The following is a 24650-nucleotide window of genomic DNA, read 5'->3' as shown; positions in this document are numbered from 1 at the left end:
GCTGGTCCAATCGTTGCCCCAGTGCTTGGGAAGGGGACGGCGAAGCACAAGACCCATCAGCCTCCCAATCCAAGCGAGGAGAAATGTCCGAGGGAAGCGGATGCCCAGCCGCAGCATTACCAATATTAATCATCACTTCATGCACCGCCTCTCCAAGCGTCACCATTAAAGAACATGGGATATCCTCCAGCTTTTCACAGTAAGCAGTGATTTCGAAGATTGATAAATCCCTTCCAACAAGGGTATTCGGCGAAACACGTTCCAGCAAGCAGAAGCTTGAAGTCATCCTCCGCACCGACTCCACATCCCAAGAGAAGGGGGGGACGCCAAACAAATCCAGCACTACTTTAGTCCGTAGTCGATGCGGAACTGTGAATTTTTCGGAACTGTGAATTTTTTTTTTTGTATAACAAACAATTCACAGTTCTCTCATGCTCGAACCATACAAGCTTCTAATTTTATAAATCAACCAATCACCATGTACTTTCCCATGCAAACCAGACAACCATATTAAACCTGACCTGGTTTTCCTAACTCAGGCTATATTTAACATCTCTTACCGTCCAGAAACGATATATGCGGATAACTTTAGGTTCCTTGTAGTTCTAACTCTATTCAGGATCTTTGGACCCATCTTGTTTGTTGGTTTTCTGGTGGTGTATGGTTATCAGACCAATGGGACATTTTGGGCATTTTTGGTGCTGCTTCTGTTTTCCAGAAAAATTTCTCATAGAGAAGCTAGATCAATAATAATTATCAACATCTAGTATAAAAATATTATTAAGATAATTCCTGCAAGAAATACTATCGCTACAACACTATTCTACCTATTATAACAAATATTTGACTACATCAAATATAATAAATAACACGGAACTCCAAGATGACGCCTCTTTAGAGCATTTCGTCGAACAGATTACGCGCTTCGTAATACTAACAATGTTTCTCATCCCAGGCCGCCTAGATGTTTTATGCATACAACCGTCCAGATATATTTTTATGTGGTTCGCACAGCGCATAGATTTTTATAAGATTTTCCATCTGCGTATATATTATATGCAACGCCGCTTCCGCACAGATATTTTACGCGGCCACCTTCGCCGGATAATTTTATGCTGACGATCATGTGCATTTACGCAATCACCTATCCGCATTGATATTTTATGCCGCCACTCATCCGCGTAGGTTCTCTGTGCGGTTTACCGGCCGTATATATTTTTATGCGTCCCACATAACGCATAAATTTTTATACAGTTTCCCTTCCGCATAAATATTTTATGCAGCACTGTGACCGTATAGATATATGGCCTTCCCTCTGCGTAGATATTTTATGCCGTCTGTAACCAGCTTAGCATTTTGTGCGATTTTTCTCCGCATAGATATTGTATGCGGTTTTCCGATCGCATAGAACATTATGCGGCAATTCATCCCATAGCTGTGCTCCATAGCATTTTGTATGGATACATATTTTATATGGACGTCAGCAATCCACATGCACTATTTGCGCCACCACCTCCCCCCCCCCCCCCCCCCCCCCAAATGGATATTTTATATGGAGGTTGCAATCAGATCGGATCAAATCGACGGGAGTCGGATCAAAATATCATCACTTTAAATCTGATTTATATATTAAATAAGTTAAAAATTTGAATCTAAATATTATTTATTTATTAAATAAATAATTTGATTCGATTTAATTAACTCATTTATTAAATAAATTAAGTTAGATCAGATGAATTAAATAGGCTAAATAGGTTTTTAACGACCGTTCAATCCAATTGCACCCTTCAGCCTATTTCTAATGCTGGCCAGCGATCGAACTTAGTGAAGGATGAATTTGGCGTAGAAGACTACAAGTCGGAGAGCTTGTCGGAGTAGTGGCGAAGACTCCTTGTCTAGATCATCTCGATGGAGCATTTGGATTTTATCGAGGCAATATGGGATGAATTGGATAGCTTTGCATTGCGAAAGTATCCTCCATGGGAGAACGATTGGGATTCCATCTTTACATAATTTTAGAACTTTGTGTCTCTAGTGACTACACCAAATAGGATTTTTTGATGTTTGCTGCTGTAGAGATTTCAAGGAGGGAGCAGCGGGGTCGAGAGTTATCGGAGAGGGAGGTGGTATGAAACAATGATCCGTCACTTAAGCAGCGACAACGTCGAGGCCAGTAAGAAGTCGGCAGTGTCGGAGATGGAAAGGATGCACGGGTCTGCCATGGGAGAGGCGGGACTGGTGGCGGATGCCCAAGTCGGCAGCGCATGGTTAAGTTCAGAAGATTTGTGGAGGACCGAGAAGGCAACATTTTTTCAATTATTATAAGGGATAATTGGATCTTTTTAAATTTTTGGAACGTTTAAATGATGCCATTATATCTTGGGAGGGGGGGAATTATAGGTTTTTCAAACTACTAAATGAAAGTTTAATACGGATAAACTTCAAAAGAGATTTTGTAATTTATTTTTTTTATTTTTTTATTCTTTTTGTTAGGAGTAATTTGGAATGGACTGATGATGTATGAAGATTTAAGCCCACTATGATCCATCAGATCTACATTAGCACCTCTCAAGTGGCCTAATTATTGTAGTTTGTTTGACCCATAGTCGGCAAATATCTGTCCCAACCTTTGGTCGGAAGCTATTCTGTCCGATTTCTTATCGGCGAGTTCTTGATCCGACTTCTGATCTAAAAGAGCTAATCGAAGTCCACACCTTGAGCAATGCAGTCATATGATTGATTATGACTCATCCGACCTCTAGTCGACTTGTGCCTGGTCCGATCCCTAGTTGGCCAATCTTTGATCCGACCCTTAGTCAGATAGTTCTTTATCCGAATCCTGGACGGAAAAAGTTGGGTCTGACTCTTGATCGGAGAACTAGTTGGTCAATTTTCAATCGCATCTGATCCCTTCTCGGCTTGCATATGTAAACAATCTCTAATTAGCATAACAACTATGAGTCGGCTAGTCTTCCAATCAATCCATTTAACCAAGTCTTGATCGAAAAACTATTAGTCCCAACTCCTAGTCGGCCAGCAATTGGCTCGAAGCCCTAGTCGTATACCATACTCTCGGATCCTTTCTCGGAAGTAGATTGACCAGGCTTAAGTTCAAAAGATAGGCACCAACTGACTACAACTGTCAATCCTATTTGGGTGCAAACCGTTTGATCTTGAGAATCTTATAGGTACAACTGTTTGATCTTGAAAATTATAACCAAATAATCGTACCAAATTTGGCTAGCATGTCTTTCAAGAATGGTTACACAGCCGTCTCCTTTATAAATACTCAAAGCCCCAGGACCCAAATAAGTAATCCATCTCAGAGAGCTAAAAACTTTGCTTCTCTGTTTATCCGTTCTGACTCGAGCGTTGGAGGATCCTCGTTGGAGCACAATCCTTCGATCTGGACTTTTTTTGTTGCAGATTGCTCCAGCGCTATGCCTCCTTGTCTTCCGCCGTCAAGCAGAAATAAGCTGCAACAGATAGAGGGAGGCCAGAATCTCAGGTCCTATAAAAAGTAGACAAGTTAGAAACTCTTAACGATGGCTATATGCAAGACTTCATCCTGATAGAACCAATGCCTTCACCTCCCGACAGGTGCAGAATGAAGTAAACCACTCTACTCCTACACCTTTAGCGATGATAGAAGTTTCTGTGCCAGCACAGTAACCCACAACAGTGACCATGGAGCAATTCAACCTGCTTTTTCAGTAGGTGCAACAACTCACGATTGTCATTTAAGCAGCGATCCAACCTCCACCGGCACCACAGCCAGCAAATCAAATCCAAATCCCTCCGACCCAGCAGTTGGCAGCAGATCAGACCCAAGAACCAAGGAGATGGCGATCTTTGAGTCTTCAATCGGGGCATGATTCAACCCCCAACCAACGATCTCCTCTGCACTCTGAAGTGCATACCAATTGAGATGTAAAAGTCGAGCAAAGACTTCGAGAAATGGATCGAAAGATTCAACAGATTTTCAACAACTCATCAACACCATCCGATAGATTCGATTCCGAACCGTCTTTTATGGTGAGTATTCTCTAGGAACCTATCCCACCAAACTTCAAGGTTCCTCAGCTGAAGAGCAACGATGGGATAACAGACTCCGCCAATTATGTCAATGGCTTTTGAGCAGTCATGCTCCTTCAGGAAGCCTCCGATGCTGTTCTATGCTGAGCCTTCCCCTCCACTTTGAAGGGGATAGCCCGATATTGATATTCTAGTATGAAGCCGACTTCTATTCACTCTTTCAGACAACTGAGCCAAGCCTTTGTTGTCCATTTCATCATCAGCCGACGACAACAGAAGCATTCAAACTACCTCCAGACCATCAAACAAAAGAGGGTGAGTCCATTCGATCTTATGTAGTTCGATTCAACAGAGCTATACTGAAAGTCCACGATCTAGATCACTCGACTGTAATATCCATTTAGAAGGATGGATTGTTGATGGATGACTTGAAAAAATTATTGTTGAAGATCTTTCCTCAAGATTTTTCGAAGATGCTGGCTCGGACAGAGAAATATACCCGATTAAAAGATTCTCTGAAGAAAAAAACCGTCCGAATAATCCCAACTATGGAAAATCAAGAGCAGGATGGAGGGGCAGACGGTAGCAAAAGATCGACCCTTATAGGATAAAATTCACATGATAATTGAGGGATCGTTTGGATCGGTGGAGCCATATGCGACGAAGAGGCCTTGGCTCGAGGAGCCAATAATCTTCATCGAACAAGATGCTGAAGGTGTACAAATCTTGCACAATAATGTGGTGGTTATTACTGTTAATATCGCTAACTATAATGTACACCATATTTTTATTGATAATGAAAGTTCTATCGATATTTTGTATTCTGCTGCTTTCACTACAAAGGAGTTCGTTCTAGAATAATTAAATAAATTTAATACTCCGATCTAAGATTTTTTTGAAAGTTCGATAATTTCGGAGGAAACCATCAGACTACCCCTTACAGTGGGAACTAAACCCAGACAGGTGACCATCCACATTGATTTTCTTGTGCTTAACCCACCATCAGCCTACAATACAATACTTGACCGACCAAGTCTAGGGGTGCTGAAAGTAGTGGTATCGAGCTACCACTTGATGATGAAATTTTCGATGGAAGCTAGAGTGCGGCAAGTCCAAGGCATTCAAGTCATAGCCCGATAGTATTTCCCTGCTAAGCTGCGGGCAGAGGAAAAGCCGACGGTGCCTCAGCCTGAACTCCCAATAGGTTTGGATGCCCGCAATGATCTGGTTGGGGAGCATGCTTGGTCGTCCGAGGATCTAGTGGAGGTCCATCTGAAGAAAAAAGATCCCTATCAAACTGTGAAAATCGGATCATCCATAAATCAGATAACCAAAGCTCGGCTAATTGCTCTTTTGCAGGTAAATGCAGACCTGTTCGGTTGGACGACTATAGATATGCCAGGCATAGATCTGGAGGTGATGACCCATCACTTAAGAGTGGATCCGACCTTCCACCCTATAAAGCAGAAGAATATAAGCTTTGCCCTAGAGTGTCAAAAAGCAATTACTAAGGAAGTGGATAAGCTGGTCAAGATCGACTTCATCTGAGAAGTAATGTACCTGACTAGCTCGCCAACATGGTGCTAGTCAAGAAGGCACATATGCATCGACTTCACTGATTTGAATATAATCTGCCCCAAAGACAACTATCTTCTCTCTCGGATAGATTAATTGGTGGATGCCACTTCTGGATACGAGCTCCTCACCTTTATGGATGTCTTCTCCGGTTATAATCAAATCTAGATAGCACCTGAGGATGGAGAAAAAATGATCTTTATTATTGACTTTGGGCTCTACTGTTATAAAGTGATGCCCTTTGGGCTAAAGAATACCAGGGCAACATACCAGCGACTAGTGAATAAGGTATTCAAAGATCAAATTGGTCGCAACATGGAGGTCTATGTGGATGATATATTGGTAAAAAGTTGAGCCACCTCAGATCACATAATCGATCTTCAAAAAAACTTCAGTACCCTGTGTCGATTCTAAATGCAGTTGAATCCCACAAAATGTGCCTTCGGAGTTAGCTTTGGAAAGTTCCTCGGATTTATGATCTTTCGACAAGGAATTGAAGTGAATCCAGAGAAAATTAAGGTGATTCTAGAGATGTCCCCATAAAAAAATGTAAAAAAAAAGTCCAGCACCTCATTGAAACTAGAGATGTCCTCATCAAAAAATATAAAGGAAGTCTAGTGCCTCACCGAAAGGATCGTCTCACTTAATCATTTCGTCTCCAGATCGGCTGAGAGATGTCTGCTTTTTTTTCAAATCCTTAAGTAGCCGAGGACTTTTAATGAACGATTGAGTGTCAGAAAGTATTTGAAGAGTTGAAGCAGTACCTTGCTCGACACCCTTGCTTACAAAACTCCAACCTGAAGAAAAATTGCTACTTTACCTTGCCATATCTCCAATAGCAATTAGTTTGGTTCTCATCCGGAAAGGAGGAATCCAAAAATCAGTGTATTACTCAAGTAAGGTCTTTTAAGATGCAGAGACCAAGTACATAAAGTTGGAAAAATTAATATTCGCTCTGATTGTCACAGCAAAGAAGCTCTGGTCTTATTTTCAAGCTCAACAATAGTATTGCTCACAGATCAGCCAATCAAAGCAGTCCTCCATCATCCGGATACGTTAGAACGAATTGCAAAATAGGTCTTATAGCTCTCTGAGTTCGACATTAAATTCTGCCCAAGGTCTTCAATTAAAATTCAGGTCTTGGCAGACTTCATCTTTGAGTGCACCATCCCGGACGAGGAGGGCTCGAAGGCTGTGGAGGATAGCTCAATGGCGCTAAAGGAACAAATAAATATAAATCCTAATCCTGAAGATCAGTGGATTTTTCATATGGATGGATCTTTCAATTCATCGAGATCAGGAGCTGAAATCATCTTAACCGAACCGAAAGGTGATGTGGTGGAGTACGCTCTGCAGTTTGAATTTTCAGTCATCAGTAATGAAGCAGAGTATGAGGCTTTAATTACTGAGCTCAGACTTGCAAAGGATGTGAGAGCCAAACACTCAAAGGTCTTTAGTGATTCTCAATTGATGATGGGACAAGTCAAGGGCGAATATAAAGCTCGGAAGAAAAACATGAAGAGATACCTTGAAAAGGTGAAAGAACTGACCACATCTTTCTTAAGCTTTAATATCCAACAGATATCTTGGACACAAAATACATGGGAGAATGTGCTGTCAAAGCTAGCGGCCTCTCTACCATCTAAATTTCAGAAAAAAACTTATATCGAGATATGAAAAACCTTAAGCTTGAAAAAATTTCTTACTGTCCAACAGATTGATGAAGAGCCTTGCTGGATCGACCCCTTGCTAAAATACCTCAGGTCAGGTGAATTACCACCTGACAATCAAGAAGCTCGAAAAATCCATAAGCAGACTGCCCGCTATGTGCTTCATGACAACAAGCTGTATAAACGGTCGTTCTCTCTTCCACATATAAGTGAGAGTAATACCAATGAAGGGCTTATATTTGAACTCGATCTTTGATCGGCCTTGAAATGCTAAAGGCCTTTGATCGGCTTATATTTAAACTCGATCTTTGATCGGCCTTGAGATATTAAAAATCTTTGATCGGTTTATATTAAAACTCGACCTTTGATCGGCTTTGAAATATTAAAAGCCTTTGATCGACTTATATTAAAACTCGATTTTTGATCGGCCTTGAGATGTTAAAAGCCATTGATCGGCTTATATTTAAATTCGACCTTTGATCGGACTTGAGATGTTAAAAGTCTTTGATCGGCTTATATTGAAACTCGATCTTTGATCGACCTTGAGATGTTAAAATTTTTTAATTAGCTTATATTGAAACTCGACCTTTGATTGGTCTTGAGATGTTAAAAGTCTTTGATCGACTTATATTTAAACTCGACCTTTGATCGGCCTTGAGATGCTAAAAGTCTTTGATCGGCTTATATTGAAACTCAATCTTTGATCAGCCTTAAAATGTTATAAATCTTTGATTGGCTTATATTTAAACTCGAACTTTGATCAGTCTTGAGATGCTAAAAGCCTTTGATCAGCTTATATTGAAACTCGACCTTTGATCGACCTTGAGATGTTAAAAATTTTTAATCGACTTATATTTAAATTCGATCTTTGATCGGCCTTGAGATGTTAAAAATCTTTGATCAGCTTATATTTAAACTCGACCTTTGATCGACTTTGAGATGTTAAAAGCCTTTGATTGGTTTATATTTAAACTTGACCTTTGATCGGCTTTAAGATGTTAAAAACTTTTGATCGGCTTATATTTAAACTCGACCTTTGATCAGTCTTAAGATGTTAAAAGCTTTTGATCTATTGAAACTTGACCTTTGATCGGCCTTGAGATGTTAAATATCTTTGATCAGCTTATATTTAAACTCGACCTTTGATCGATCTTGAGATGTTAAAAATCTTTGATCGGATTATATTTAAACTCGACTTTTGATCGGCCTTCAGATATTAAAATTTTTTGATCGACTTATATTGAAACTCGATCATTGATCGGTTTTGAGATGTTCAAAGTCTTTGATTGGTTTATATTGAAGCAAGTCATATTTAATGCCTCTTAGCAGAGAAGAGTGGTGTTTGCACAGATTTTGAATATTTTATCATTAGTTTGATAAATTTTTCGTCTGAAAAACTGCACACAGATATTTAATTTAAAAAGAGCTCTTCACATCCCCAGCCGTTCAGAATGCCAAAATAAATACTTCCTTAACCCGATCGTACTCAGACTAGGAAGTAGGGAATATCTGTTAGGAGTAATTTAGAATAGACTGATGATGTATGAAGATTAAAGCCCGTTATGACCCATCGGATCCACATCAGCACCTCTCAAATGGCCTAATTATTGTGGTTTGACCGATCCTTGATCGACAAATGTCTATCTTGACTCTCGATCAGAAGCTATTCAGCCTGACCCCTCATCGGCATATTCTTTATTCGACTTCTGATCTAAAAGAGCTAGTCTGAGTGCACATCTTAAGCAGTACAGTCACATAATTGATTATGACTCATCTGACCCTTAATCGGCATGTGTCTGGTTCGACCCCTATTCAGCCAGTTATTAATCCGACCTCTAGTTGGATGGTTCTTTGTTCGAATCCTAGACGAAAAAAATTTGGTCTGACTCTTGGTCGGAGAACTAGCTAGTCAATCTCCAGTCACATCCGATTCCTACTTGATTTGCATATTGAAATAATTTTTGGTCAGCATAATAACTGCGAGTCGGCTAGTCTTCAAATCAATCCATCTAATCGAGCTTTGATCGGAAAACTATCAGTTCCAACTCCTAATCGGTCAGCAACTAGCTCCGAGCCCTAGTCGACATAATACTCTCTGATCTCTCATCGGAAGCAGATTGATCAGGCTCAGGTTCAAAAGGTAAGCACTAGCTAACCATAGCTATCAATCCTATCTGGATGCAAACCGTCTGATCCTGAGAATTTTATAGATGCAACCATTTGACCGTGAAAATCACAACCAAATAACCGCATCAGATTCAACTAACCTGTCTTCCAAGAATAGTTACATAGACATCTCCTCTATAAATACTCAAATCCCGAGGATTTAGGTAAATAATCCATCTCAGAGAGCTAAAAACTCTACTTCTTTGTTTGCGTGTTCTAATTTGAGCATCGAAGGATCATCATCGGAGAACAATCCTTCAGTCTGAATTTTTTTTTTTTATAAGTTGCTCCAGTGTTGCGCCTCCTTATCTTTAGGTGTCAACCAGAAATAAGCCACCTCTTAATGACATAAGGACCTAGCCACATTGCAACAAGAATGCAATTTTGGCAGCTGATCGGAGCTTTTTAAGTTTTGAGATACAGCTGTAACTAGCCTAAACTTGAATAAACTTGAAGGGGTATTTGTAATTTTTATAAAATACAGCGGGCATCCAGCATTCAAGAGGGCAACATCCTAGAAAATGAATTATTTGCGACACTCACTGGCATGTTTTCCCAGCTCCATTCAGAATTAGGAATAAGTGGGCTAAATTGCGGTTGGATATCCTTGTCTATATTCTTATATGATTTTATTCTGCATAGAACTTCAATTTAAATTTTTATCCAAACCATTAGAACTGACCAAATATAATCTAACTTATCAATCCGATCCATATTCGACCCGCCATAAATGAGTTTGAATTTAAGATAAACGAATTTGGATCATAAACGGATGGACCTGTTTAATCTGCTTAATAATTAAATCGGAGTTGAGTTTTAAATATCTGACATATTTAAATCATTTAATCTATTTAATATTCAGATCGGATTGAGTCAGATAACCCATTTAATTTGTTTAATCTATTTTTGACCTATTTAATCCGATCTATTTAATTTGTTTAACTTATTTAAGATCCGTTTAATTTTTTTAAAATCTATTTAATCTGTTTTTGATCTATTTAATTCCATCTGTTTAATCTATTTAACCCATTTAATCTAATTTAATCTATTTAATAATCAAATTAAATAAATTAAATCGAATTATTTATTTAATAAATAGATCAAATTTAAATTTAATTTTTAATCTATTTAATAAATAAATCAGATTTAGATTAATAATTTTCTGAATCCATTCACATTGATCCGATTTATTTGTGATCCGATCCACTTGCCATCTCTATAAGCCACCACCTAGTGGACTTCACATCGTTTCATACAACTGCATCCAACTAAAAATTTTATACAGAAACTTTTATTTTGGGGATTTACGTTCGCATGGAAACTTGTATCCATATTGAACTATTGATGCCCAAGTAGTTGTTCTAGGGCGGATCTTACGTACGCAAGTCTACATATATTTTTTCCACATGGATTATCTTACACATAGGATTTATATGCATCTGTCGGCACATAATCACTACATAAATGCATCTTTTCACTATAAATAGTAGCAAGCAACCTATGCCATAGAACAAAATTTAATTAAATAATAAAATAATAGTAAGGAGATAAGGGTAGGCAAAATTTATAGTTGTATTGGACAATATTAAATGATGCACAAAAAACTGATAAGTTTTTTTGAAATGTTGATTGCATGTTTACCCAATAAATAAATAGGGAGAAATCTCTTGCTCCCTCTTTTTTTTTTTTCTTTCAAAAAAAAAATTTCATTCCATGAAAAATTTCTATTATATCAACATGTCAATAATTTTAGATACAAAAGCTACTTTTTCTTATGATGCTAGACTACAATTATCAATTAAAAAAAAAAACTCTTATGTTCTTTTTTTTTTTTTTTTTGCTTTGCTTGCAGAGATTGCAAACAATTTCATTGAAATAGTAAAAAGAAAATAATAATTGAGATAAGCAATGCAGGTTTTAAATACATGCTCTAAGAATTTATTATTTTAATAAAACTATGTTCCACATGTTTCTAACATACTAGATTAGTAATTTTAAAGAATCGTATTAGTTAAAGATAATTACTTTGCACGGGCCTTTTGTGTGGGTCTTGTTAAAATAGCTCTATAAAGGTTGGAGGAAATCGTAGATGATGATGATGTGATAATAAAATAGTAATAAAATCAATTATGATTGTTTCTTTTAATGATAAATATAAATAGATGTTATAGTAAAGAAAGAATTAATAATTGAAATAATATTACCCACACAGAATGCGGCGAATGTGGCAGCTACACAGGACACCGTATGGTCGCATTAAAAACTCAACTCTCTCTTTTTTTCTAAGAATTTACTCAAAATGGACATCAATATAGGTAGCAGAACTTCATTGACAATACTCAAGCCTAAACCATAGAACCAAAAATACCATTAACAATAGCATCAACCTAAAGCTAACCCAAATTGATGTTGCCAACCCACCCCTAACAAACACCAAGTATCTTACCATTTCTATCCTTAAATATTGAACAAGGAACAAAAGAAATTCAAGTCTCCCCATTTCGGCCGTTATCCATTAAAAAAAAAAAAAAATCACAGCAAGCGAAAACCATAACGAATTGCTAACACCCATGCCTAAAGAGACTACTCCCATTTCTGAATTAATTGTAACCCTGGAATTATAATCACAATGTGAAATCTGATGATGCTGCAATTGAAGCTTAAGAAGTCTGAATAACAAAAGCAGAGAAAATGCCAAATACTGAAGCAACACAAGCAAAGACCTTACAAAAACAAATAATAATAATAACAATAAATTAATGTTATATGAACTTGTACCATTATGATGAATTTGCATCAAAATTGAGTATGGACTCTCAGCCACTTGTTTCTGAACATATTCCGAAAATATATCCATTTCCTTAGATATGACCCAAAGGCAAGCTTTGGTTTTAAAAAAAATCATCATGATATTAAACATAAAACATGTTCATCCGCGTTAGGAGAGCTCACTCAGTCAAGGTTTGAGAGCAAGTGCAAGACCCACTCTTGATGGTGCACTTATTGCTTTGGGATCATACTCAGCCGAAAGAGTAATCAAGGATTTTGGCCTCCATTCATGCTGACAGACGACCGCAGCCTTGCCGCTGTTGTTAAACCGTGTCTTCAGGGTCGTTAGGGGATCAAGAGAATGACAGCTTCCAATGGTGAAAGTATTCTCATATGTGTTGAACCTGTGGACTATTTCAGCAGCCACTGCTGCTCCAGTGATCGGATTCACCACATGAACATAAGAAGCTTTTAAGGTCTCTCCTTTGTCGGCCCTAAAAATCAGAAATGCAAACATATTTAAATTACAATAAAACATGATGTTTATTAAAAGGGAAACAAGCAACCATGACTTACGATATAAATGAACCAAGCTTCAACAAGGTCCAAAATGAACTAAATCATGCCTACTCTCTTGCCAAATTGTGGAGACATAAATTATCCAAAATCCTTACAAGACAAAATCAATGTTTTGAAGACAAGAAACAACACATCAAGCAGTTGCAAAGCGGTTATTCCACCAACATGAAATAACATGATAAATGATTTTACTGATGCACTATAAGTACTTAGTTTGTCTGGTTAGGCATACAGAATAATTATGCTAAGCTCACGAACAACACCATCATCCTCCCTGTCAGAAGCATGACCTGGATGCACCTGGGCCAGCCTGAAGCCCCAAGACCAAGCCAGCTTTGGTTTAGGCTTCAGACTTGGTTCCAATTTGCTCTGGTTGCGCTTGGGCCTAAAATCCTAAGCTTGATAAATTTTCAAGAGCCAGTAAAGTCTAGGCCCAGCTCCAAGCTTGAATAAGTAATTATATAATGTATATCTTAAAAGAAATTTATATAAATATATTTTTATATATTCTAAGCCATTCATCTTAAGATGATAGATGGTCAACTATTAGAAACCATAATCCTTGTCCCCAACCAAAATCTGCTGTAATTTACATCACACCTCCTTCCTCGCTCCTCTCTCTCTAGCCAATGAAACCATCAAGATTGCCAGCCCCTCCGTCATTGCAACATCAAGAAGCACCACCCCATCAACCCCTCCCTTCTCATTCCCTCCGCTTCTGCTCTCAACATCTTGGCCTTCCATCACAATCATAGGACTTAAGTCTCAATGACGCTTCCTTTCACCTCCGCCACCAACGACCACTTCCTACAGCAACCACTCAGGTTGAGGAGCGGATATGCCGTTACAGTCAGCCTATTCAAGCTTCAGGCCAGGCTTGGGATCAGGCACGGGTCAGGCTTGGGCCAGACTCTAAAATTTTCAAGCTTAGGCCATGCTCAAAGCCCAAAAAAATTAGGGCCAAGCTTGGGCAACAGGTAACTCAACTTGAGCCAGGCTCATTTCTAGCCCCTGGAGGAGAGTCGACATGAAGGCCAGTACAAAATAGTGATGATGACACGGAACTGAAAGCAAGTCTAGAGATTTTACTTTCTCAATGTCTTCTACAGCTTCCACTACTTGGAATGAATCTTGGGTTCGCATCGCTTTTCTGCACTAGTTGAGACCTAGTAATTAAATGGTTAAGCATGTCTCATCAGGTAGCCTAATAAATAAGCTGGGCTAGTGTTTGAATAGTTGACCTTCACGAGGAAGGTCGGGTTCGATTTACTGGTTTAGATGGACTATTATGGTCAAACGATGCTGACTTAATATAAGAAACACTGCCACCATTATTTGTGTTTTTTTTTTTTTTTGGTGACACCTGTGGAATTAAATGTGAATATAGATGCATTTAGAGTGCTAAAAGTGATTGACAACATGCCAGATTGACCTAACGTCTTCATCATGAGCTGAAGTAAATCATACCAAGATTACATATGGCACAAATATATTAGAGAATTGCCATACATACAGGATAGACTGCTGAGATAGACCATGATGATACTTCCCAAAGAAAGTAGAACTTTCAACGATCATGGAATTTAGGACTAACCAGCCCGTAAACAATGTTTTAACTTAGCACACAATGAACATTAAAAGAATGAAATGTTACAATTAAGTGGCAAGAAAATAATTAAAGCCATATGAATTGATATTATTGGGCTTTTGGCATTAAGAAGTTAAAGAAGAGGCTCAGGAACAACAAATACGTAGATAGCTCAGCACTTACAATATCAGGGCAGCAGAGAAATCATGCTTGTTAAAGCCAATCCCAGCATTGTATTTGGTGACAGATGCAGAAGCACTATCAAACCCAACCTCCACACCAAGAGCAAGTTCTTTGCTGCCAACTGCTGCTGCCAACTCCAGCAAAGGTGTAGGTGTTAAACCAATGCTAGAATTAATTGCTGCATGGTCATGAAGGTACTGTACATCAAGCTGGAACAAAATGCATAAAAATGATCAGAATCCTTTTTCCAATGTCAAACCGACATGTAGAAAAAATGACAAAAATTTCTTATTAAATTAAGAAATAAAAGGATATTATGAATGTAAATATGATTATCTCACTCTTCGCATTATTATGCTGCAATTTCTTTTTGATCAGAAACCCAATAATCAATAATATGACTACGGTAACTAAATTTTGCTATCGCTGTATGAAACAGATATGAAGCAGGTATCTCCTTCGATCAACTGAACAACATAATCTTAGCAAATATAAACGGAGTTCATGATAAAAAGAGGTCTTAGGCCTTACTGAATTTAAATGAGATCCCAGAGACAAGGACCAATATAAAGTTAATATTACATAGTTCCACTGCAATAGGTAATGTAGCCAATAGTCTCAAATAAGAAAAAATACATTGGTGTAAACCCATGTCAGAGCAATGAGTAAACACATTTACCCAGCATTATATTAACAAAATCAAAGCAGGCATCACAGCATGCATGATGATAGTGATGGTTGAGTTGAGAAGTGGGCCTAAATTGGGAATGAAATCTTATATTGAGGACAGCCAAGCAAGAAAATTCTCGGTGACTGAGCAAAATTTTAGCAGTACTTAGTCAAGCCTTCTAGTCAACTGGGGGAGGGTGGGGATTAGCATGCCAATATTGACTTGGATGATCGTCAATAAGAAGCCTTCAAGTCAATACATACATGAGCTGGAAAGAGAACAGAGTATATTTCCATTTTAATTTAAAGTTCTGAGTTGTTTAATCAAAAATCCTTGAAATTATTACAGACCCACAATATTACATCATTCTGTGTATTTTTTTAAAAAAAGCATCATGAAGACTCTAAAATTGGGACAAGTTACTATATATTTTAAGTTGTACCAGGAATCCATGGGTAGGGAAGATAATTCAGTTTTATACTTTCTTGTAACATCATGGTTTAGAACCTTTTGGATAGAAGTTCAATAGCCCATTAAACCAATAATCCTGAATTTAAAGTTCAGATGTCCTTCTAAATGGGGTTTCACAGGAACTTAAGTTTGAATATTGTTTCCTTGTTTGTCATCTAACAGAGCTCTTACTTGTCCCCATAACTGAAGCCACTACATTTTTTAAAACCCAACTTGGTCAGGGAATTGAATCTACATCCAGAATGCTAGTCGAGATTTTGGTTTGCATTAGAACCAAATCAAAATAGGTTACACTCGTATCATTTTCTACCCATCTAATCAGCTTTTTTATGCCCTAAGTGGAGCCAAAGTTATCTCATCCCGATGGATAAAAATACAGGATATGTGCTTTTTACTGATCAGTTTTCCCTTTTTAAGGCCATGGAAGAACATTTTGAAAATATGTCTAAAAAAATCACTTAGACTTGCAGGGATGTATTTTTTAAAAAAAAAGAATAATCAGGAGCTCTATTGAATGAAATCATACATAACAACTACGGCTACACAAGTACTCTGTTATCTCTTGTAAGTTGCTTATTTACGAACTTTGCTGGACTTTAGAATATTCAGGAGCTCTATTGAATGAAATCATACATACAACCACAACTACACAAGTACTCTGTTATCTCTTGTAAGTCGCTCATTTACGAACCTTGCTGGACTTTTGATCAGGTATTTTGAAGCTGAATGAAGTCTTGACACCAGCAACTAATTCGGTAACAGAAACTGTACTTGAGACCTGTAACATGTAAGATTATACTTCTGAGGCCCAATTTCCCATGTTCACAAGCATATGCAATTGAAGAAATATATCTAGTTAATCAATGTTAACTTGAGCACATCCATAAAGAAATCATGCATGCAGCCCCACTGGAAAATGAAATACATTTATCAAATCACAATAGTAGACCATGCCAGCATTGAAGCAGGCATGAGATTCTCATCAATTGAAAATGACATAAGCTTAAAAACCTTAAGTTATCCAAGATCCTCCACTTACATTGGAATTGGTATCAACTTTAACATCAACAGTTGTTTTTCCACTTTTATATTGTGTGCTAATATCGCCAATAAATAGCTGATCTATCTTCACACCTGTAGCCATAAGCCCCTGACCATATAATCAGCAGGGTCAGAAGAATACAAAACAATATTGTGCACAAGAGAATTACCTTTTAGACAAAGAAAACCCCAAATTTGCTGTGCATGCCAGATTCGTAGATTTAAATAATGATTATCGTTGTGTTAAAGCCACTCCAAAGAGAATTCAATAGCCAAAACAATATACAGGTCTGCCATCAGATCTGATATAAAACAAAGATGCAACAAGGAAAGAAACAACACAGAGGAGAAAAGAAGAAAATGAAAATGAGAGAATGACAATAAGAAGAATGGAGGTAGAACCTTGACAATAAGAAGAATGGAGGTAGAATCTGTTTTCAGATTTGGGTGCAGGGACAACAGAGGAATGAAAAAGGAGAAACAGATGATGGAAGAGGGGGCAAAGAGAAGGGCTGGGGGTGGAGAGGTGGGGAAAGGGAGTGTGAGGGAGGGATGGAGGTGGGGAAGACACACACACACACACACACACACAGAGAGAGAGAGAGAGAGAGAGAGAGAGAGAGAGAGTGCTGGAGAAAGGAAGGGGGGGAGCACCCCGAGCAAGGCTGCTTCTTCAGCAGAGAAGACTTTGTAATAACATTGCTCAAGAATGCATCCAAATTAATGTCTCACACCTTGATAAAGTAATGAAAATTGGAAAAAAAATCCAACAAGCAACTAAACCTCAAACTAACACAAAAAAAATTATGATTTAAACAAATATGGCTCTTAATAATTCTACTTTGAAAGTTATAATCAGTGATAAGAATCATAAAAAATGAATCCCCAAAAAAAAAAAGGAAAATTGATAAAATCATAGCACTCATCCCATTATAAACCCAGTGAGATCAAGTACTTCCTAATTAAGAAATATATTTCTAGTTCACCACCAAGTTAAAAGTCTATTCTGTAACATTCCTACTTTTTCTTATCACTGTCTGAGATTAGCGAAAATTATTTTATATAAAAAAATTATGCAAAATAATTAAATAAATGTTACAAAAAATGGACTTGTTAAAGTTCATCCCTTAAAATTTGTTCTACACATTTTTCATACTTTCTTTCCTATAAAATACACTTTTTCAATAATCAGCATATGAACACATCAGATACAAGTCCAACAAACGAACCTTAATATAGAGCATTGCTACCAATATTTATTTATTTATATTTAATACCTAGGCTTCATGCATGGCCCCAGCCTTTCCCAATAGTCATCTTAGTTAAGGATTCAGTACCAATCCAATGCCCAAAATATCCAGTCAAGAGCCAACGATCTGACATGCCACTGTAAGATGGATACCACCTGATCTTTTGCTTGTTGGACATAACAAAACTCATACTATCGGTACCACTTGTATCCTTGTTCAGAATAAACTAAAAACTCGAGCAGAGTCAAGTGATACAAAAGGAGAAAATACCGAGAATAGTTTACTTATCAGGAAAACAATCTATAGCTCAATTTGCTTCTTTGTCATCTGGAGAATGTCCAATAACCTAAAATTTGAGTTTAAATTGTTAATTCTATATTCATTTCTCTCCATCATTTTGCTTTTTGCCATATTCCTTAATTTATTCTAAATCCTGGCCCTAGCCATTTAACTGCAGAAATTAGACTGTGATTATGGTATAAGATAGTCAAATACGATCTGTGTACCATTTACATAAATTATAATAAAGAATAAAATAAATACTTTGATGAAAAATGAAAAATGGAAGTAATATCATGTTCACATATATTAACCGAAACATCTGAAAAGAACATTAAACAACAAAATATTGCCTCAAAACATCACCTCCAAATGCAATTTTTAGTTTTTTCCGGAGGATATCAGTGGACATGAGATTATTAAGAATGCATAAAGAAATCCACTCAAAGCAGGAAATCTCTTTTGTTACCAATCCAGCATCACTTGATGTTATCAAAGTGAACTTCTGATCAAAGTTGTAATCTTTTGTCAAAAGATCTGCAAAAAACAATTATAAGAATTTTACCAGCTAACTTGACAAGAAATACATATCTGATTATCAAATTGATGTAAATAGGTACAAGCATCAAAGAAAAAAATCACATTGACATGCAGACAGGTTATAAAGCAATACAAGAAGGCAAAAATGATTCAACAGCAAAAATTATATCAAATCAGCACTATGTTTTAGTAGCATTCTTTGAATTATCAGCAATCATATGTTCTTAATAATAATAAACACTTCTAGCCTAAAGTGGACCCAAAAAACTTGAATCTTTCAACAAATGTGAAGATATTGATTTCCTTCCGTACTAGTTTAATACCAACAGTATTAAATAAATAACTGGCAGGAGACTTGTTCTGCATAAAAAATGGGAGCACACCACCTGAAATGCCATTATGCAAAGTAAACCAGTTCATCTAAAGGGGAAGAACAAAATCTGCAGAAAAACAATGACGACAGCAACATCAGAAGAAACAAGATTGCCCAAATCCCTATACTCACGAAAACTATTGACAGTTAAAGGAAAGTTTCACAATAATAATTACATTAGACTCCTGAATCTGAATTTACTCAAAGATTTACATAGTTATCTCCGAAAAAGCAACCTACAAAAGGGCATTGACATCATATCCAAATTCAATGCATTCCTTTAGAAGGAAACAACATTTATTAAGAGGAAAAATTACTAAGTTTCATCTCTTCTAAATGACTTGTATTCAAGAATCCCACCATTGCTAGCAGGCCAAATAAATGCATCAACCATGCATAGCATGTATCATCTTTCCTCAATATTACCTTAAACATCTGGCACCTAGTGCCATCAACCATAGAAGTATTAGTTAATGAAAAACTCTCCAAACAAAAAACATCTCAAAACTGATCACGAAGGTCAAGTTTAGGGTTGTATCCAAACATAATTCAAGATTTTAACTTAAATGGGTCGAATGGGAACTAGCAACATGTCACTCTGGTCCATATATGAATAGGATATAACCAAATAATTGTCCAGATGGTAAAGTATTGGAACAACTTAAACCATTCAAACCTGTCAGAATTCTTCAGGTCAAAACAAGTTTTATAACCTGGAACCACACCTTTCACCATAAACTCAAATCTCATGTGTTTATGCCTTGAGAATAAGCCTTCTAGTCAAATAGAAAGGAAACAAGTCCCAAGGCATAATAACCAAAAATATGATATCTTGATAGACACTAGTACTATCAATCCATAGTATTATCATGTCTAAACTAGCACTCAACCCCTGCATTGCGGGGATTTAATTGATAATAATGCTAACATTTCACATTAAAGGTTGTTCTCACCAATTAATCCCATGATGAGATCAAAATGATCTCTGAAAGTTTTTCTTTCCAAAGATGGCTTCCCAAACCAGTGAAGGTTACTGCATTTGATAAAATATTCTTTATTTTTTTATCATACTATTCATACTTTTATTTCTTATTTTAAAAAATATAAAAAATAAAACTTGACACGTGACGTTACGAGAGATTATCCAATAATCTTATGTGTGAACATGGAATGTCGCCCCTAATTCCTGTGTATCACTTTATTATTATTATATAGATACTATTTATATTTATATTTTTTATTTTTAAAAAAATAAAAAAAACTTGACATGTGGCATTACGGAAGATTATCCTATAATCTTACGTGTCAACATGAAATGTCACCCGTAATACCTGTGTATCGCTTTACCATTATTATATAGATAACTACATCCATGCCACCAACCAAGGTTTGCCATACCATATTGAATCGGGCCTATGGAACGTGCCATACCATACCAATTCAACACCAATAAGCCAAACCAGCCCCGTACTGACACAATAACAGGTTGGCACCAATATGGGATCTGATTCAGAGACGTTGGTCCTTGCCACCACCATTGCTTTCATTCCACAAACGTTATCCTATATGTCAAGGAGTCTCTTTTAGCATCCATATAATTTTGACCACACAAAATCCTTTTGCCTTTCTGATGCAGTTTTAATCCCTGCCAGAATTCAAAAGAACAAAGCAGAGACAACATAGAGAGACAGTAGCTAGATTATACTACTCAAAAAAGATGGCTGAATTTCTCAATCCTTAGGGATCAATCCATCCAGCTTAGAAGGATATAAAAGGAACATTTCTATTATTTCTGTAGCTCAAATCCACAGCAAAACTCTAATGCACCTAAGATTCATCCTTGCGTAGAAGAATTAAAATAGTAAGCCTCCATATTGATATTAATGTAAAACCAAGATCAAATTACAAGTGATCCATGATATAAAGGATGATGGTGTGACCAGCTAGTAAACTCATAACAGTGAACAGATCATATCCAGTTGTTAATCAAGCCACTATGCTAGTGTCTTAAAAGGTAGAAAAGGCAAAACAAAGGGAAAAAAGAAGAGTTTGTGTGGAGATTCTGCAGCTTGGAGTTTTGACAGCCAAGGCTTTATCGATGAGTTGTTGTTTTCTTCTTCTTGTGCATGTGAATTTGCCTTTACATGTATGTGCACTATGCGTTTGTGGGTTGTGTGTGTGACTGTGTGTCCTGTCTATTTGTGCATATTATATGCGATGTGCATGTGATTTGTCAGTGTATGTTATATATATTGTGTTTAACCAGTATTTCATGGCCAAATATGTTTAGCATATTTCGCAACTTCACTAAGTGCACACCTCACTTTGTTCCTTGCTCCTAAGCTCAAGAGACATTGACACCTTTGTGCATCTTAAGTCTCATAATAACTTTGATCCTTGGTCCAACACACAGCAACTAAATTTAAGTAGCAAAACATAACTATAGAAACATCAGATCTTATGGCTAATGTGTACCTAGAATGGGTTAGAAAATAGGGCCTTTTATTCAGCACCAATTATTCAGTTAAGTTTCCTTGCCTCTTATCATCTCAACTCGCAAAAGAACATCTTTAAGTGCCCACGAGAGTTCTTTCAAGGGATTGTCAAATGGAATAAGCTTAGAATTCACATGTGCATTGCACTACCATCATGTGAGTCTGAAACAGGTAATCCTTATTGTAAAACCAATTTGATTATGCGCATGGCATCACATAAGCCAGTCAATGTTGCAATAAACATGACCTACCTGAATCAGAATCCAAACAAAGCATAAACACAGTAGCAATTGTGACACTAGCAGGTTTACATACATAAACAATACTAGAAGCCAACCAGATTCTTACTCCATATTAGCTCAACTACAAGCTCACCAAAAGGATTTAATAGAAAGATGCTACATGTTTCAAGCTACATGAAGAGAACAAAAATTGAAATGGCACTTGTGAGCAAAGCTATCTCCAACAATAACATACATAAACTCAAAGAGATTAGCAAAATAAAATCAAAATGGCTCAAAAAAGAACCCACTCCATGCATTAATGGAAACTAGAGAGTGGAAGCTGAAAAATAATATGGATCCTCTGGATGAAATACTTATCTAAAACAGCACCAATTTTCTGATAAAATATACCCTATATTAAGTTACACAATACTTAAAACTTAACAGAATAATATCATAATATCCATATTGAGATAATGTGGTAAAGCCACATCAACTAAGCCTTAAAACATTCAGTTTCACAAATCGAAAGCTGGTTGTTATTTTTGAGCTCTTTTATTAAAATAATATAAATGAAACTAGAAACTTGCCTCTTGCTCTCTTCCCAATATCAAAAAACGGAGCTGGACCATTGCCCATCTTTAATCCAAGCAAAAACCCGCCTGCCCAAATGCCAAAATGCTAAAGGAATTTTAGACAAATAACAGGATTGTAAACAAAATAAGATAGATCAAGACAAAAGAATTCAATTAAAAAGTGAAACTCAGTTTTTAGTATGCTGAATCTCCAGAAGTTATTTCAACACAACATTCTTCCAAAAATCGCAAGATGAATCCAATTTAGTGTTCAATATATTTGCAGCTAAAACCACTTGATAAATTGAAATTTGATACCCACATAAAAAAAATTGAAAGATCAGAACAACATGGAAAACACATCATCACGAAGCTCTATTTCTGGCAAACCAGAAAACACTGCCAAAACTACTAGTTAAGAAACTATGACATATATCAGAGCAATCTAAAATTTCATCAGTTACTATTACAGCCTCCTACCTCTCTGAAGACTCCTAAGGAATACAAAGAAGGATAATAGATATTATATCATCAATTGGTAATGAAGCAATTGTACAAAACATAGTCAGAAATTACGAAACAACAATTGTATGATATTGATAAATCTATGGAGAAGTAAAACAAAAGGCACAGGAATTTTTTAAAAAAGAAAGTTCAGGAAAAGAATAAAGAAGTATTTCATGTGAGGAAAAGCTCACTAACAATCATTTAGTGCATCCAATGGATAAAAGAAAAAACTTTTAAATGAAAATAACTAACAATCAACCATGCTTCTTCTGAGATAGCATTGGTTTACTTAGCTCATAGGCTAAACCTTCACAAATCTATAATACTACCCTATGTTTGAGGCATCACTGCCTTCCAGGAAAAGAGACAGTATCAAAATTGACACTTGAAAATTCCTTCTGACAAGAAAAATGGTTTCTATAAAGCTCTATTTCGGTCCATGAGGATGCTGTCCCACAAGCGATTGTGGAGCTTCTTTAGTTCCTCAAAATTTCAAAGACAAAGACATAATTCCCATCAAAACCTTATTTTTTAAAAAATCAGAAGTAATCAGGTCACATATCCTTCAAAACTCTTATATCGCCTACCAAACAAAAGGAGAGGTACAAACAGAGAGCCTGTGTTAATATCTATCAAATAATAAGGGTGATCTAAAAAACGTTGTGACATTAAAGGACCCCAAAATTTTCCAAAACTATCTTAAACAGAAGACAAGCAGCCATATACTATAAGCATATCCAACTTGATGTATTTTTCTACTAAAGTATTCAGATTCAACCCATCAATGTTCAAGCAAGTATTTGTCTCATGATGACTGAGAGCTCTAAAACTGAACAAGAACCTACAAAATATGGAAAACATTCTTTTATTAACCATCGGCTTAAAAATTAAAAGTTTGCAACGTCGTTCTCTCAAAGAAAAAAAGAAAAAAGAAAAATAATCATGTTCTCTCATTGCCAATTTGATCCCAAAAAAAAAAAAAAAATCTAATTAAAAAAGTCACAACTTTCTTTAACTATCAGTTAAATAATCAAAAGTTCGCTGCTTGATGCTCCTTGCCAAAACAATCAAGAGAAAGCTTCATCCGATCAAAAAATCACAACTTTCTCAGAAAACCCAGCAACTGAACGAATAAAAAGGAGTCCATAACATGATGAAACCAACTGAAATCGTATAAAAAGCTTGCAAAAATTCGAATGTGGTCTAAGAAATATGCAAGATAAAAAAAAAAGAAGGAAAAAAACAAAGCAGAAGAAGGGGGAGAGAAGTGAGAATATGTACTTGGAATCGGCCACGGACGTTGGGAAAGTAGGGTGGCCGGAAGCAGAGGAGGCTTGTTGGAATCCTCTGGCTCCGAAGCCGCCAAAAAAGAAACCCTAACAGGAGGGTTTTGCGTCGCAGACAAAACCCCAAAATTGTTTTATCACGGAAGAAGAGAAGGAAAACCTGGACCGCTTAATATGCCACCACACCTTTTCCGACCACGGACCACGAGTCCAGCGAGTCATCTTCCGTGAATCGGCCCTGGTTAGCCCAAACCCCCAACCAGGCAACGACAAGTTCTGCGGACCGCAAGGCCAACCCCATCCCACGCCGCCCGGAGAAAGTAGTCCATGTATTATACCATGCACCATCCAATAACACACCAACATATCAGCCA

General features: G+C 36.9%; 1 protein-coding gene across 4 annotated transcripts; it reads right to left on the bottom strand.

Annotated features, from left to right (window-relative positions):
* Positions 1 to 12183: 12183 nt before the first annotated feature.
* LOC105042948 (mitochondrial outer membrane protein porin 6) lies at positions 12184 to 24432 on the bottom strand. 4 transcript variants are annotated; one of them, XM_029263933.2, is made up of 8 exons: positions 24272 to 24401; positions 22499 to 22570; positions 19203 to 19256; positions 18746 to 18813; positions 16746 to 16856; positions 16398 to 16484; positions 14566 to 14774; positions 12184 to 12709 (listed from the first exon to the last, which is right to left on the bottom strand). In XM_029263933.2, exons 3-8 carry the CDS (start codon positions 19234 to 19236, stop codon positions 12403 to 12405), a joined length of 816 nt encoding a protein of 271 aa, XP_029119766.1. In that variant the 5' UTR covers positions 19237 to 19256; positions 22499 to 22570; positions 24272 to 24401; the 3' UTR covers positions 12184 to 12402. The 4 variants fall into 4 exon arrangements, with proteins under 4 accessions (XP_029119766.1, XP_010918626.1, XP_010918627.1 ...); XM_010920324.4 differs by lacking the exon at positions 19203 to 19256 and having other exon boundaries at positions 24272 to 24432; XM_010920325.4 differs by lacking the exon at positions 19203 to 19256 and having other exon boundaries at positions 22499 to 22589; positions 24272 to 24422.
* Positions 24433 to 24650: the final 218 nt, after the last annotated feature.

This window comes from Elaeis guineensis, chromosome 4 (genome assembly GCF_000442705.2).
Source record: "Elaeis guineensis isolate ETL-2024a chromosome 4, EG11, whole genome shotgun sequence".
Taxonomy (NCBI): Eukaryota; Viridiplantae; Streptophyta; class Magnoliopsida; order Arecales; family Arecaceae; genus Elaeis; species Elaeis guineensis.
Note: the sequence above shows the minus strand (reverse complement) of the source record. Positions and strands in the feature narration are given on the sequence as shown.

What these genes read in the sequence shown, in the direction of transcription:
- LOC105042948 (XM_010920324.4), bottom strand. Translation starts at nt 22,547, where the DNA reads ATGGGCAATGGTCCAGCTCCGTTTTTTGATATTGGGAAGAGAGCAAGA. An exon ending in TATTGGGAAGAGAGCAAGAG is followed by an intron (nt 18,814 to 22,498) that starts GCAAGTTTCTAG and finishes TGTTTTTTGCAG; the next exon opens with ATCTTTTGACAAAAGATTAC. An exon ending in AAGTTGATACCAATTCCAAT is followed by an intron (nt 16,485 to 16,745) that starts GTAAGTGGAGGA and finishes TACATGTTACAG; the next exon opens with GTCTCAAGTACAGTTTCTGT.